The sequence below is a fragment of the Peromyscus eremicus genome, chromosome 4, assembly GCF_949786415.1.
Source record: "Peromyscus eremicus chromosome 4, PerEre_H2_v1, whole genome shotgun sequence".
Lineage (NCBI taxonomy): Eukaryota > Metazoa > Chordata > Mammalia > Rodentia > Cricetidae > Peromyscus > Peromyscus eremicus.
The window spans coordinates 66,679,050-66,694,622 of NC_081419.1; the positions used below are offsets into that span (position 1 = coordinate 66,679,050).

The 15,573-nt window shown below is 52.5% G+C and overlaps 2 protein-coding genes across 2 annotated transcripts; one reads left to right on the forward strand and one right to left on the reverse strand.

Moving 5' to 3' along the window:
• Positions 1–11,858: 11,858 nt before the first annotated feature.
• C1qtnf4 (C1q and TNF related 4) lies at positions 11,859–13,341 on the forward strand. Its single transcript, XM_059259433.1, has one exon. The coding sequence runs from the start codon at positions 12,199–12,201 to the stop codon at positions 13,198–13,200; it is 1,002 nt and encodes a 333-aa protein (XP_059115416.1). The 5' UTR covers positions 11,859–12,198; the 3' UTR covers positions 13,201–13,341.
• A 1,193-nt stretch (positions 13,342–14,534) lies between these two features.
• Fam180b (family with sequence similarity 180 member B) lies at positions 14,535–14,958 on the reverse strand. Its single transcript, XM_059258900.1, is given in 4 exon segments — positions 14,535–14,688; positions 14,690–14,759; positions 14,762–14,811; positions 14,813–14,958. Coding segments are annotated over 4 exon segments (420 nt in total).
• Between the last annotated feature and the right edge of the window lie 615 nt (positions 14,959–15,573).

Genomic DNA, 15,573 nt, shown 5'->3' on the forward strand with positions numbered 1-15,573 from the left:
CATGAATGTCACACTACACACACACACACACACACACACACAAGATACACACAGACACACACACACACACACACAAGATACACACAGACACACATACACACACAAAAGACACACACAGACACACAAAAGACACACACAGAGACACATACAAACACATACACATACCACCCATACATGCATGTACACACATACACATAGACACCTGTGCACACACAGAGATACATACAGACACAAGAACACACACATACATGCACTTGCACGCACACAGGAACACAGACACACATACACACATTAGCACACACACACACACACACACACACACACACACACACACACAGAGACAGGGTCTACTCTAATGTAGCTCTGGCTACCTAGAAAACCTTGAACCCTGGTCCTCTTGCTTCTGCTTCCAAGTGGTAGGATTAAAAGAGTAGCGTACCTGGCCTATGAAGTGCTGGAGATCAACCCAGAGCTTTGTGTCAGCTGGAGAAGCATTCTACCAACTGAGCTGTGTCCCCAGCCCAACACATCAATACTGTTACTCATTTTTTTTTCTTTTTCTACATGGTAGAGATCAAATCCACAGCCTCACACATACTAAGCATGTACTCTTTCGTTGGGCTACATCCCCAGCCCTATTTATTTTCAAACACACCATGCAGTAGTGGCAGCCAGCACACATTAAGAACATATAACATTCTGGGTTCTGGGCCAAGTACTTTAGAGCCAAATATACCTGTGAAGGCTTGTCACAAGTCAGTGAGGCCTATGTGTATTTTGGGGGGAATGGAGTTTAAGACAGAGTTCATGTAGCCCAGGCTGGCTTCAAACTCACTATGTACCAAAGGCTGGCCTTCAACCTCTGATGCTCCTGCTTCTACCGCCCAAGTGCTGAAGTTACCGGCTTAAGCCACTGCGCCCAGTTCCATTTTAGAGGTGGGGAACCAGGGGACACAATTAGCAGTGGAGCTGGTTCCAACCAGGGAGCGTTTGGATGCCGGCTACAGCTCTCCACCATGTTTCTTTTTTCAGCTGAGGCTGCAGGTGGTGCTCTATTTTCTGCCCAGCCTGCTGTCCTCTATAGCAGCGAACACGCTAACCACCGAGCCATCTTTCCAGCCCCCTCCTCCATGATTCCTTAGGGTTTCTCTGAGAGTCTGTCCCTTCCCCATCCCCCGTCCCTGGTAGTTCTATTGTTATGTGACCACATCCAGCACAGTCTTCACAGCTGTATTTAGATGTCACCTCTTTCCTAAAGTTTCCTTGGGTCCCTCCTTCACTTAGGGAATTCTTTTGCCTACTATTCGTGCACTTTCTCTGTGGTTTTTATTTGTGACTGCTCTTTGAGAAGTGGAGGGAGTGGGGTGTGATGGCACACGCCTATAATGTCAGCACTCAAGAAGCTGAGGAAGGGGTATTGCTGGCTAGGGTGAGTTCAAGGCTAGCCTGGAGAACCCGGCCTCCCCAGTTACATGCTGTTCGTGCCTCTCTTTGCCCCCTCCTCCTCATCCAGAGGTTATTAGGCTGGGTTGAGGATTGCATTTATATCTCAAGCTTTACCCCAACCCCTCATGACCCCTCTGACACCGCCCCCAGCAGGCACTTCCGTCAGTGAACATAGAAAAAAGTTCAACCCCCTCCACTGCCCCTTCCCCGGTCAGAATCAGAATGCAGTGCCCCCTCAGCAAAGGATGCGCCAGCCTGGGCCTGGGGTCATCCTGAGGGCTTCTTCATCTATAAGAGGGCCAGGCCAGTCTGAATGGGCAAACTGCTCAAACCATTGTACAAGGTACCATATTTAAAAGAAACCCGTAGGGATTGAGGGTGTAGCTCAGGGGAAAAGAACTTTGCCTAGCATGCATGAGACCATGCATTTTATCTCAAGTAAAATTAATAAATACATAAAAGCCTTAAATTTGGAAGTGAAGCCGGGCGTTGGTGGCGCACACCTTTAATCCCAGCACTCGGGAGGCAGAGGCAGGAGGATCTTTGTGAGTTCGAGGCCAGCCTGGTCTCCAAAGCGAGTTCCAGGAAAGACGCAAAGCTACACAAAGAAACCCTGTCTCGGAAAAAAAAAAAAAAAAAATTGGAAGTGAAAACTCAGGGGCTTGCACATATTATTAGCAAATACTTTACTAGACCCTCAGCCCCTCTGATTGCTTTTGAAAATACATTTTATTTATCTATCTATCTATCTATCTATCTATCTATCTACCTATCTATCTATCTGGTGTGTGTGTGAAGGTCAGAGGACAACTTTCAGTGTTAATTCCCTTCTTCTACCACGTGCATCCCAGGGATCAAACTAAAGTCCTCAAGCTTGGTGGCAAAGCTACCTTTACCTGCTGAGCCATCTTGCTGGCCCTCCACGCTTACCGGATGATTAAGCTAGAGCTTCACAGTCATGCTGCCACAAAACTGTACCTTACTCCTGAATCCGTGGGGTGCAGTAAAGGAACAGAAATAGTCCCTCTCTGGGTGAAAGAGGGAAAAGTGTATTCCAAAATGCCAAGGCTGTCTTTTGGGAAAGCAGAGAGAAGTGACCGGGGGACATATCTTCAGGGTTATAGGGAAATGGGTACCTGGGAGAAAGGGAGCCTGTGAGCTGGGCTGGGGGAGGGCCTGGAAGTGAATAAGGAGTACTTGTGAGGCGGTACTGGGGCCTGGAAGCCAGCACGGACCACTGGCATATGTTAATGGAAGAGCCACAAGTCCCTTCTGCTAGAGACAAGGACAACGACTCCTTTTGGAGAGTGGGAACTGGCTTGCCAAGTCCCTGAGGGAATGCTGGCTTTTGTCTAACCACCCCAATTTGGAATGGGAGTTTCTTTGGACCTGACAATCCCCTCTTTAACTGGGTTCCTGCTGTACTGCTTCCATCTAAACTTAATTTCTAAACAGCAATGCCATATTTTCATTTTGCGTTGGACCCTGTAAATTATCTAGCTGATCCTAACTAGGGCTGTAGGCCACAACATCTACACAGGGCCCTTTCACGAGACCTTGGCTTCTTAGGATGGGATGGTTGGGCTCCAATGGGCCAGTTTCAAGAGAGAAAGATTCAGGCAGAAGCAGTCCTTCATTTTATGACCTGATGTGGTGATATATTGTGTACCCTAATAAAATTTGCCTGAAGATCAGAGGACAAAACACGCCGCTAGATTAAACAGAGAAGCCAGGCAGTGGTGGGACTCACCTTTAATCCCAGTGCTTGGGAATCACATGCCTTTAATCCCAGCAAGAAAGGTGTATAAGGCATGAGGAGACAGGAACTAAAGTCTTTTTCGGCTGCAGCCTTTCGGGTGAGGACTCAGAGGATTTCAGTCAGAGGATTCGTGGAGCTGGTGAGGTGAGATGTGACAGTGGCTTGTTCCTTTATCTCTCTGATCTTTCAGCATTTACCCCAATATCTGGCTCCAGGGTTTTTATTAAAAGACCATTTTAGAATTTGTGTTACAATCTGATATAACTCCTTTTTACTGGGCACGGCAACATCACTATAGGAACAAGGCTGTTCCGGGAGACACTTTTAACAGTCTTTGGAAAATGAAGTTTGCCACATCCAGTTAAGGGGAGATCACCTCCCACCCACCTGAAGATGGGGCCCAGGGGTTCAGTTCTGTGATCTAGCAGCTGGTTGAGCCTTTGAGCCCTTCTGGGAAGGGGGCCCAAGGCAGACGGGCCCTTGACCTTCATAGCTACTCCCAGGTTTCCCTGCTTCAGGTCACTGACCAGGTACCCAGAGGATGGTCACCTGATGTGGGCCATAGGACGAGAGCCTGACTGAGGAGCCCTACCTGTTCGCTCCCCTGGAGGTCTGCGATCTGCTGGGGAGACAGAGACTCCTGACATCTGTTTCTCCTGCTGGCATCTCTGCTGGACTGACAGCTCCTCCTCTTTCATTTTTCTCTGGGGCATGTTGTCGTCTTTCTCATTAACTTCCCCTCAGCTCCCAGCAAGGTCCCTAGACTCCTGAGCTTTGCTAATTCTCCTGTAATCCTTTGGCAAGCCAGGAAGCTAATTAAATTGTGAGCTTGTGTGCTCTTGTTCTCTGGCAACCGTGGAGTCTCTCTTCCCGTCTCTCCTGTCGCTTCCCTCTTTCCTTGCACAGTCCAAATTCATCTAGACACACCCACCATTTTCTCCTTGATAGGTTTTCTTCTCTCCTCTGTCCCCTGTCTCTTTTTTCTTTTTGTCTCTTTTCAATTGGCGTGTGCAGCCTGCCTCCTGAGCTGCCGTCCGTGCCTCCCCCACACCCTTGCTCACATCACAGTGTGGTTGATATAGTGTGCACCCCAATAAACTTACCTGGGGGTCAGAGAACAGAACAGCCACTATATTAAACATAGAGGTTAGGCAGTGGTAGCACATGCCTTTAATCCTAGCATTCCGGAGGCAGAGATCCATCTGGATCTCTGTGATGGATCTCTGTGAGTTCAAAGCCACACTGGAAACAGCCAGGCACAGTGATATATGCCTTTAATCCCAGGAAGTGACGACAGGAAGCAGAAAGGTATATAAGGCATGAGGACCAGGAACTAGAAGCTTTTTAAGCTTTTAGCTTTTAGCAGCAGTTCAGCTGAGATCCATTCAGATGCGGACTCAGAGGCTTTCAGTCTGAGAAAACAGGATTGGCTGAGAAGTTGGGGAAGTGAGGTTAGCTGTGGCTTGTTCTGTTTCTCTGATCTTTCAGTGTTCACCCCAATACCTGGCTCTGGGTTTGTTTTTATTAATAAGACCTTTTAAGATTCGTGTTACATCACAGTCTTACCTTTAATTGGGTCTTGCCCTCTGCCTCCCCCATCTCCACCTCCACTCACCAAGTCAGAACTCTTGTCATTATGTAGAAATAGCTTTCTCCATGACACCTTCCCGGATGCCCCACCACAGCTGAAAATACTTTGTGCCTCTGTCCTGGCACTGAGCTCTTCTTGTCCACACCCTACAGTCCCACTGAAGCAGTAGGTCTTGAGGGGGGTTGAACGACCCTTTCATAGGGGTCCCCTAAGACCATTGGAAAACACAGATATTCACATTATGGTTCAAAACAGCAGCAAGATTAGAGTTATGAAGTAACAATGAAAATAATTTTATGATTGGGGTCACCACAACACGAGGAACTGTTTTACAGGGTCACAGCATGAGGAAGGTTGAGAACCACTGCCCTAAAGTGTTGTTTCCTTGAGGCAAACTCTTGTTCATCTCAGCTTCTTCCTGGGTGGTCACCTGGCACTGTGTTTAGAACACTTCACTGTTAAGGTGACCACTGTCCTTCATGTCCACATCCCAGAAAGGAAAGAAAAGGAGGGGGGGCAAAAGGAGTGGGCCTGCCAGCCGTCCCTCTAAAGTCAGTCCCTTCACGAACACTTTCTGGGAGCCAGGGCAATGGCTCAGCAGGTAAGTGCTCTTGCCCCCAAGCTTGATGACAACCTGAGTTTTGTACCAAGAATCTACAAAGTGGAAGGAGAGAACCAACTTCTTCAAGTTGTACTCTGACCTCTACATTTGCACCAATGGCACTTGTACACACACACACACACACACACACACACACTCACACACACACCCCAAATGTAAAAAAAAAATAAAATAAAATAAAATAAACAAATAGATAAAAGCACCTTCTGAGCACAGGGCATGGATTCACATGCCTGTAATCCCAGCACTTGGGGAGTGATGGCAGGACAATCAGGAGTTCAAGGTTATCCTCAACTATGAGGAGAGTTTGAGGCTAACCCAGGCTACAAAAGATTTCATACCAAAAAGGTAAATGAGAAAGTAAGCAAGTGTCTTAGTTAGGGGTACTATTGCTGTGATGAAACACCATGACCAAAAGCAAACTGGGGAGGAAAGGGTTTATTTTGTTTATAATTCCACATCACCGTTTATCACTGAAGGAAGTCAGGGCAGGAACTCAAACAGGGCAGGAACCTGGAGGCAGGACCTGGCACAGAGGCCAAGAAGGAGTGAGGCTTACACGTTCCCCATAGCTTACTCAGCCTTCTTTCTTATAGAACTCAGGACCACCAGCCCAGAGGTGTCCCCACCCAAAATGGGCTGTTTTTTCCCACATCAGTCACTAATTAAGAAAGTGCCCTACAGGTTTGCCTGCAACCAGATCTTGTGAGGACATTTTCTCAGTTGAGGTTCCCTCCTTTCCAATGACTCTAGCTTTTGTCAAGTTGACATAAAACTAGCCAGGACACAAAGAAAGTTACTTTCTTTCTCCCACAATTAAATCTGCTTACATTTGTCTGACTGTGTTTAGCTGCAAGAGAGCCTGGGTTCACTGCTTCCTCCAAGCAGGACAGTATTCCCCCCACCCCTGGTGAAAGTAAAGCCCAAGGATGACCAGAGTAAGGGAGGCTGCAGCCCTATGGATTCTGGAGCCACACCATGCATTAAATTCTCTGTCCCTCATTTGTAAGATTAGAGCTATCTACTTTTAAGGTTAGTAAGACAAATAAATGGGATAATCATTGTGAAAGCACTTAACTTAATCCCAGGCCCACGCTTACCACCCAGTGTCTCAGTCTGATTCTCCTGAAGGTGGACCCTGAGATAAGAAATTGGGTTTGACCTAGGTGATGGTGGTGCATGGCTTTAATCCCAGCACTTGGGAGGCAGAGGCAGGTGGATCTCTGTGAGTTCAAGGCCAGCCTGGTCTACAGAGTTGAGTTCCAGGATAGTTAGGACTACACAGAGAAACTCAAGAGAGAGAGAGAGAGAGAGAGAGAGAGAGAGAGAGAGAGAGAGAGAGAGAAGAAAAGGAAAGGAAAGGAAAGGAAAGGAAAGGAAAGGAAAGGAAAGGAAAGGAAAGGAAAAGAAAAAAAAAGAATTTAGGTTTGAAGGCTGGAAAGGTCGCCCAGAGGTTAAAAGCGCTTGCAGAGTTCAGTTCCCAGCATCCACGCTAGGCAGCTAACAACTGCCTGTAATTTCAGCTCCAGAGAATCTAATGCCCTCTTCTGGCCTCTGTGGGTACCTGCATGCATCTACACACACACACACACACACACACACACACACACACACACACACACACACAATTTGGGTTTGAATAGTTATTCTGGAGGTAATCTCAGGAAACAGGGCAGGCCTAGAAAGCGAAGCAGGAAAACAAAGAAAGCTGATGTTACTGAGCTGTCACTAAAGGACTTATTTAATCCCGCTGGAACACATCTTGGAACTGGGTATAGGAAGGCCCCCACTGAGGAACCAGGAAGCTGCAGTATTCACTCCCAGCCCCTGCCTCTAATCAGTTGAGGGTTGCTTGAGGTTCCTAGCTCTCCAGCGCTTCCGGCTTTACTCAAGGGCACAGCCAAGAACGATCCAGGAGATGCAAATGGGAGTTAGGGTCAAAACCTGTCTGCAGGTAATATCCTGGCTGGGAGGCATTATGGACGAGAAGGTGTCGGCGTGGGGACAGAGCACGGCCAGCACCTGCTGAGGAGGAAACAAGGACTACAAACTGTCCTGAGCTCTCCTCTGAGCCCTCCTGGCATCTATTCCTAACTTTCTATCTGGTATCTACGGCCCTCCACTCCTGACTGCCCCCACACCCAGCATCTCCCAGCATTATTCCTCCCCCTCATCCTTTCCTGCCTCCCCCTTCCCAAGACCCTGAAGCAACCCCTACTGCTGTGCTGTACCCTCATCTCCACCCCCACCCTGACTTCTCTGGTGAGAGTTCTTCTGGTTCAGTGTTAAACGTCTTCCAGCCCCACGCAGCCCCAGCTGGCATTTAATTGTCCTGCCTTTTCCCCTCCCCTTCCTTCCACAGCTGGAATCCCATTCAGAAGGGCTACCTCACTCCCCTGATTGAGGGGTCCGATGCCAAGGGCCACAGTTGTCACAGCTTGGCTCCTGGCCTGGCCCAACTGTGCATGTCTGTGTGGCTCACCACACCTCTAGGCTATCAAACTTGGCCCTCCCCATTGGCATGGCCCTTCCCCCGTTCAAGGAGAAGGGCACAGCTGTGATCTGACAAGGCCTGGACACGTGCTTTTCATGTCACCTTGTCCCCATGCCTCTGCCCAAAGTGCTTCCGGCCTTTCCTTCTGGTTCAGGGACATATCCTCTCATCCCTCTCTTCACTCACCCAACACCCTGGGAGGAACTTGAGGCCAAGCCCATCAATTCCGACGCCTTCATGGGCAATGACTTGTACTCCAACAACTGGGATCTTGAGATCAGGTAAGTTTGGAGAGCTCCAGAAAGCTCCTGGGGGCAAGGTGCTATACAGAGGGCCTGTGAGTGTGAGAGGGGCTGATGCTGATCCCAGCCCTGAGGCCTTGCTGGACTCCCTGCTACCTAGGCACCACTCCACGGGATGTCCGTGTCCCATACAGGGACCTTCTATCACCTTTCTCAACCCTTTTCAGAAAAAGAAAAAAGAAAAATCAGCCCAGGGCAAGGACTCTGCTTCTTCTTTGTCCTTCCCAGAGGGACTCAAGCCGGTGTGCTGATGTCTGCAGCTTTATCCTCCCTCCAGCCTTGCTAGCGCGGGAGCATTTTCAGACTTAGAAGTGAGGAAGGAAAAGTGGGGCATTGTCATCTCTTTCTTTTAAGGACATTGACCCATTACCCTTCTCTTCCCTTAGACTTCCCCCAAGGCCCCTCATCCTGGACATCCGTCTCACACAAAACCTCATCTCCCACTGTCCTTGCAGCCCGTGTCTTGTCCGAGAACTCTCTCTCCCCAAACAAGGGGGAAAGCTGGTCTGTAGGATGATACCCCGAGCCACCCCTGGTGTGGCGCCTGCCGCGGCCTCGGTTTCCCCATCTGCTAACTTGGATCGATGACGCCTGCTCTCGGCGCCCTGAAGATAAAGCTCTGGGTCGGCCAGTGAGGAAGGGTCCCGCGCTCGGCGCAGGCTCGGTGCGGTGCCCCGGGCCCCGCTGCTCGGCGCCCCTCCCTCGTCCTCCGCTCTCCCCTCCGCCTCCCCTGCTCCCCGCCCCTGCGCTTCCCGGCTTCGGCTCCTGCTGTCCTTCCCACTCGCTCACGCCTCCCTGTGCCCGGGTCCCCACTCGCCCGCCGCCCGAGCCCCCCGCCACCCCCGCAGGCCCGGCCAAGCCGCAGCGCGGGCGACCAGTGCGCAGCCCGGCGTCCTCGCGGAGCCGGATCGCCGGCTCCGACCGAAGCCGACCCGCCCGCCGCCAGCCAGGTGAGGGCAGCCCGGAGGAGGCGGGGGCGCAGGCTCCTCTTCTGTGCGAGCGGGGGCGGCGGGAGGCGCGAGGGACCCGGTCCCTTTTCCTGGAAAGGAGGACCTGGGCGCTTTTTCATGAAAGAGGCTCAAGGGCTTTTACTCCGAAGGGAGGGGTGGGGGGGCAGGTCTCACGGAAAAGGGCTTGGGGGGACCGCTTTTGGGGTCATTTTTTTTTTCCCCACGAGAAAGGATTAATTGGCTACTTCTGTAAAAGTGGGGCTCACCTTGTTGAAAGGATGCCGGACTTTCAAGGAAGATAGAGGGGGGGTTCTGGCGGGGCTTGAGAGCGGGGTTAACTGGGGTACCGGGAGCAAGGCGCTAGGGGCTTGAAGATGCCCTCAGCCTGGCATCGCTGCACCTTTTCCATTGGTTCCGGGGCTCTGGGTCTACCCCGCTCTCTGTCCCAGTTTTTCTCTTTGAAGATGACTATTTTGAGCTTTACCTGGACAGAGCTTTGTGCAGCCATTTCCTTCTCTGGAGCTCTGACACCCACCTGACACCTTCCCATCCCCCTCTGACCTGCTGGGGAATGGGGTTGCCAAAGGAAGAGATCCAGGGTTCAGGGACACGTGCAGTAAAGTATGAAAGGGGGGGAAGGGCATTGGACACACAAGAAGACCCTTTGGCACTGACGGGTGTACCAGGCTCGGCAGGGAGGTGGCAAGGGATAGGGTGGGCAGGCGCTTCTAGAGCAGACCCGCTAGGAAAGCTGCAGGGCACGGGGAGTGCTCCCACCTCCCAGGAGACAAAATGACGGAGGGGTTTGCTTGCCTTTGTTTGCCTGCCTGCCTGCTTGCTAAGCTTCCTCCTCCACTCTAGATTCCAGCACTCTTTCCTTGTCTCATCTGTTTTTGCAAAAGGGGTCAGAGGCGGGAAACGCATGGGCTGGAGAGATGCCTTTGTGTAAGAGGGAAAGCTAGCAGACAAGAGCCCTGACTGTGAAATTAAAAAACCCTCTGTTTAAGGCTTACTTTAGTGTTCCGTGGATGACCTTGAGCCAAAACGTGTACCCCTTGTCTCGGGACCAGCTTTCTCATCCATAAAATGGGAGAGGGTGTATCTGTACGTCTCAAGTAGCTTTGTAAAAAGGAATAGATTAGACACTTGGCAGGTGCAGTTTAACCACGACACGAGGGCCCCTTCTCTCCTCCCTGCCCTCCCCAAGTAACCCATAGGACAGCTCTGTGAGAATCAGAAAAGCACCCTCTGGAAGGAGGCAGCGCTCAGCTGGACCTGAGGTCTTTATTGTGAGAACGAAAGCGCAGTGCATTTTACCCCAGCAGCTAGGCAAGCGGAACGCAGGCTAGATTCCAATCCTCAGGTGAACAGCCTGGCGGGCCCCTGGCAGCATCTATACGAGACACATGGCTACACACACTCCCAGGGTACTTCCCAGAAAAGCTCATGTTCCAAGCTCTCTCTAGCCCCTTTCCTGCTGGCCTCACTTTGGAGCCTTTGGGTGTTCAAGCTTCAAAGCCTCTGCCCTACTTCAGAGCATGATGGAACCCCACCATCAGCGGCCTCCAGGAATTGGATAACGCCGTCACCAAGCATTTACTAAGGTTCTAACCCCTTATGTCAGGAACTTGATCACTTTTCCCAGGGGTAAGAACAGAAGCGTCTGGACACCTGGGTAGGTCTGTCCCTACACAGACCTTGTTCACAATTGCTGTCTGGGTATGTTACCACAAGCTTGTGTGAGGCCCTCCATCATGCCATTTACATGGATGAAGCCTTCCTTACTCAGAGAGTTAAAAAAAAAAAAAAAAACAGTTGCCTAAGGTGACTGGGGTGTGACTCAGGGTCAGAGTGCTTGTGGTTCATTCATTCCCCAAGACTGGTATCCTGATCTAAGTGTCTGTCCACTCCATTCACCACCACCACCACCACCACCAAATGAAGCCATTGACTTCACCATCCTGCCAGAATTTTATTTTGTTCTCCATATCCTCAGCAGCTGTGGCTCTCTCCTGCCCCCGGGAGCCAGCCTCCAAACACAAAGGCACAAAGGGAGTTATCATAGCCCTTAAAAATGAAAACCAAAGAATGTATATGTGTGTATTGTTTGCAGGTATGTTTGTGTGCCACGTGTGTGCCTGCCGCCAACGGAGGCCAGAAGAAGGCATCAGATCTAGGTATAGATGGTTGTGAGTTGCCATGTGGTGCTGGGAAACTAAATCTGGGTCTTCTGGAACGGCAGCTAACACTCTTAGCTGCTGAGCCACCAGTCCCTGGTTACCTCATTCTGTTTTCACAGGGAAGCCACTAACTCAAAGCCTGGCCAGACCTCCTCAGTGCAGGAAGGACCCCCGGGGAGTCTGGAGACCCTGTGGGACCCTTAAGTAGGTCAGAGGCCAGGAAAGGGGTTAGAGAGAGGCCCTCTCCACTCATTCCCAGATACGACTTAAAACGTTGTCACGGCGGATACAAAGAGCCAGCGTGTATTGTGAAGGGCAGGCCAAGGACCAGAGAAAAACCACCGGAAAATGGGGTGGAATGGAAGCACTGGCTGTTGGCAATTTAGACCTCCTTAACACCCAGAGAAGGAGGAGGGGTGAGGAGAGAAGACAGGGCTGGAGGCCTCAGTAAGTGGAGCATTTCAACATGCTTGCGGCATGTGCACCAGGTCTTATTTGCAAAAGGATTCTCATGCTTTAAAAAAGTCTGGAGAAGTACTGGCCTAATCCGATGGTTCTGAAAATGTGAACTCTAAATCAGCTGATCAGACTACTAAGGATACTATTAAACATGCAAACTCTAGGCCCCATTCCAGACTTCTGGAATACATTCGAGGCGGGGACAAGTATGGGTGCTGTAATGAGCACTCCAGGTGACCCCGAAGCACCCTAAGTGAGAAGCACTGGCCTAAGTGAAGGAAAACGGAGAGCAAGTCATGGGTCAAGAGCAAGGCTAGGTAGAAAAATTACAGGGGGAAGCAGCCGCTGTCCAACCCTCCTCCCGTGCCCGGGTCTTCTCTCCCCTCCCAGGTGCCATGCTGCTGCTCCTGCTGGGCTTGCTAAGCCCGGCGGCCTGCTGGGCACTGGGCCCGGCTGGCCCCGGCTCTTCAGAGCTGCGCTCAGCCTTCTCGGCGGCTCGCACCACCCCGCTGGAGGGCACGTCGGAAATGGCGGTGACCTTCGACAAGGTGTACGTGAACATCGGCGGCGACTTCGACGCGGCCACCGGGCGCTTCCGCTGCCGCGTGCCGGGCGCCTACTTCTTCTCCTTCACGGCCGGCAAGGCCCCGCACAAGAGCCTGTCGGTGATGCTGGTGCGCAACCGCGACGAGGTGCAGGCGCTGGCCTTCGACGAGCAGCGGCGGCCCGGCGCGCGGCGCGCGGCCAGCCAGAGCGCCATGCTGCAGCTCGACTACGGCGACACGGTGTGGCTGCGGCTGCACGGCGCTCCGCAGTACGCGCTCGGCGCCCCCGGCGCCACCTTCAGCGGCTACCTGGTGTACGCCGACGCCGACGCCGACGCCGACGCGCCTGCGCGCGGGGCCGCGCCCCCGGAGCCGCGCTCGGCCTTCTCGGCGGCGCGCACGCGCAGCCTGGTGGGCTCGGACGCCGGCCCCGGGCCGCGCCACCGGCCGCTGGCCTTCGACACCGAGCTGGTCAACATCGGTGGCGACTTCGACGCGGCGGCCGGCGTGTTCCGCTGCCGCCTGCCCGGCGCCTACTTCTTCTCCTTCACGCTGGGCAAGCTGCCGCGCAAGACGCTGTCGGTGAAGCTGATGAAGAACCGCGACGAGGTGCAGGCCATGATTTACGACGACGGCGCCTCGAGGCGCCGCGAGATGCAGAGCCAGAGCGTGATGCTGGCGCTGCGGCGCGGCGACGCCGTCTGGCTGCTCAGCCACGACCATGATGGCTATGGCGCCTACAGCAACCACGGCAAGTACATCACCTTCTCGGGCTTCCTGGTGTACCCCGACCTCGCCGCCGCCGCCGCCGCGGCCGCCGGCCCGCCGGCCCTCAAGCCCCCCGAGCTCTAAGCCCCTGCTCGGAGCAACCCGGGAAGGCCGTGGGGGTGTGCATGCCGAGCCGGGACCGCGGCCCGAACGCCCCACCGCCCGAGCATAACAGCCTGCTCGACGCGCCTGGACTCTGCCAATAAAGTGGGCCTGCCGCTGCCAGCCTTCGGGTCCTGCCCTGTGTCTTGACTGTGATGCCTTTGCCTCCCCCTCTCCCCGGGACGGGACAGGACTATCCTGACTAGTACAAACCATAGATAGGGCCTAGATGGGGTGGGGTGGGGTGGGGGGGTCAAGCCTGGTAAGAGTGAGAAGAATTTGAAGCATGTTCTCCTAAATTCAGGTAGGCCTCACCTTCGTGTCTGTGTCCAGTGCGTCCCTCCCTCTGACTTCTCATTTCTCACATTCTTCTTCGGGCCCAGATTATGCTTCTCAGTGACAGGGATTATCATCCTACTGCTCTAACCTACTAGGAACACGGGATTCAAGGAAACAGCATGTTCCTTCTTTCAGTAGGGCATGGGACTGAGGTAAGGGCTGGACCTGGTTGCCTTGCCACCCGCCCTCCCAGAATGGGCTGAGTGATTTGCTCAGAACACGTGTTAGCCTAGGTTGTCTTAGGCACGAAAGTGAGACGGGCCCTGGGAGGCCAGAACAGAGCCACACAGAATCAGGGCAACACATACCCTGCACGGCCTGAGCCCGACTCTGCGAGGGTCTTCGCCCGGCTTTATTCCTTGCTCTGAGATGTTACGCGTGAGGCTTGAGACGAAACAAAAGACCCTTTCCTTTCCTCTCCACAAAGAGGTGTAATGTTCCTCCACTTTTGCCCTCTACGCCTCTTGTAAATAGAGCCACTGAAGTCCAGTCTATGCTCCTAGCAGTCTCAGAGACCATAGAGTCTTGGTTAGCTTTGAAGTGAATCTCTTAAGACTTGGTGACAGGCACACGGGGTTTCCATATTTCACAGGACTGCAGGGACAGGAGTCAGAGGAGCCAACATTGATTTACCTTAGGGCTGCTTTTCTTTCAGCATGTATTAAATTAAACACACTTTTCAACACTGACCTCTGGACACACCTCCATGTAACCACTGGCTGCCAGTCTTGCCCTTACCTTAGCACTGTGCTTATTGCCGAAACCCAGGCCTTAGCTGGGTCTATGGAACGAGACTAGGAATAAGCATGAGTGGTCAAGAACCAAGGGCCAAGCTAGGCCAGAGATCTGACTAGGAAAAACCAGAAGCCAGATGGAGTCCTGTCCAGGGTAGAGAAAGGGTGATGAGCAGGGAGATGTCAAGTGAGAGGGAAGGGTCAGGCGCTAGGGTCAAGGATGGAGGCCCAGGATCCCCCCACCTACCTCCCCGGGACAGAAACTCTTGCACAGGTCCAAAGTGTTTCCTGTGTCAGGAGGGCAAAGACCTGGGACCATCAACCCCTCTCCTCAGCCTCACTGGTCTCATGGAGCTGATAGACACACACCAGGCCTATAAGAAGCAGATGCTGAAGGGCTAAGAGGCCGTCTCTGAAGATCCTAGAATTGCTGTAGCCACTACTTAGCACCCTCCAAATCACTGGCAGGTGCTGCTGCAGGAGCCTGAGTCGACGGCCTGGATGTGTGGATCCTGGACGTACAGCTGTCCATGATGTCCACTTCCACCCTGGCCCAGAGCAGCTGCAAGAGGAGCTATTTTAGGGGTGGGCTGTCCTTAGGGGTCAGGCATGGGAGCAAGAGTGGGTAAGGCATTGGGGAGGCCATAAACTGGTGGTAGGGACTCATGTTGGCTGCTCCTTACCACAGGAAGGTCTACCCTTAGCTCTCTTTCAAACCCATGGTCCAGGCTAGGAAGAATGGAACTTAAGCATCACTTCCAGGCCCTCTGGCTCCTGGAGGCCACTTCCCACAACAGAGCCGTCCATGGATTGGCCTGAGGCAGTAGAGAGGAATCAGATCCCTGCTGATCCTTCACTCTGAACACAGCCTCCCAGAAAACTTTTCTGTTGCCCAGGAGGCATCTTTATCAGAAAAGTTCGTGGATGCCATCTCATGTCCCCTCCCCTATTCCAAATGCACATATATGCATGCTGATAGTCACCCTCCCAGGCATGGATCTTATCCCAGTGCATGCCAAGTCTGACTCCCCTCTTGGCAGAAACCTAACATGGCTCCTATAACTTGCACAATGCCCTGAACATTACTGTTGTTCCAGAACAACAGTAAGCACGGAAACTCATCTCCATAGGCTTTCCACACCATCACCCACTATAGCACTCACCAGGCCCACAGCTCCTTTGCCATGTGAGGCTCAAAGAGCCAACTGTACCTGGTGTCGGCCAACAGCCTTTTCTTGGCTCCTAGCCACCCCCCCTGAAGCCCTTGAATCACCTGCATGAT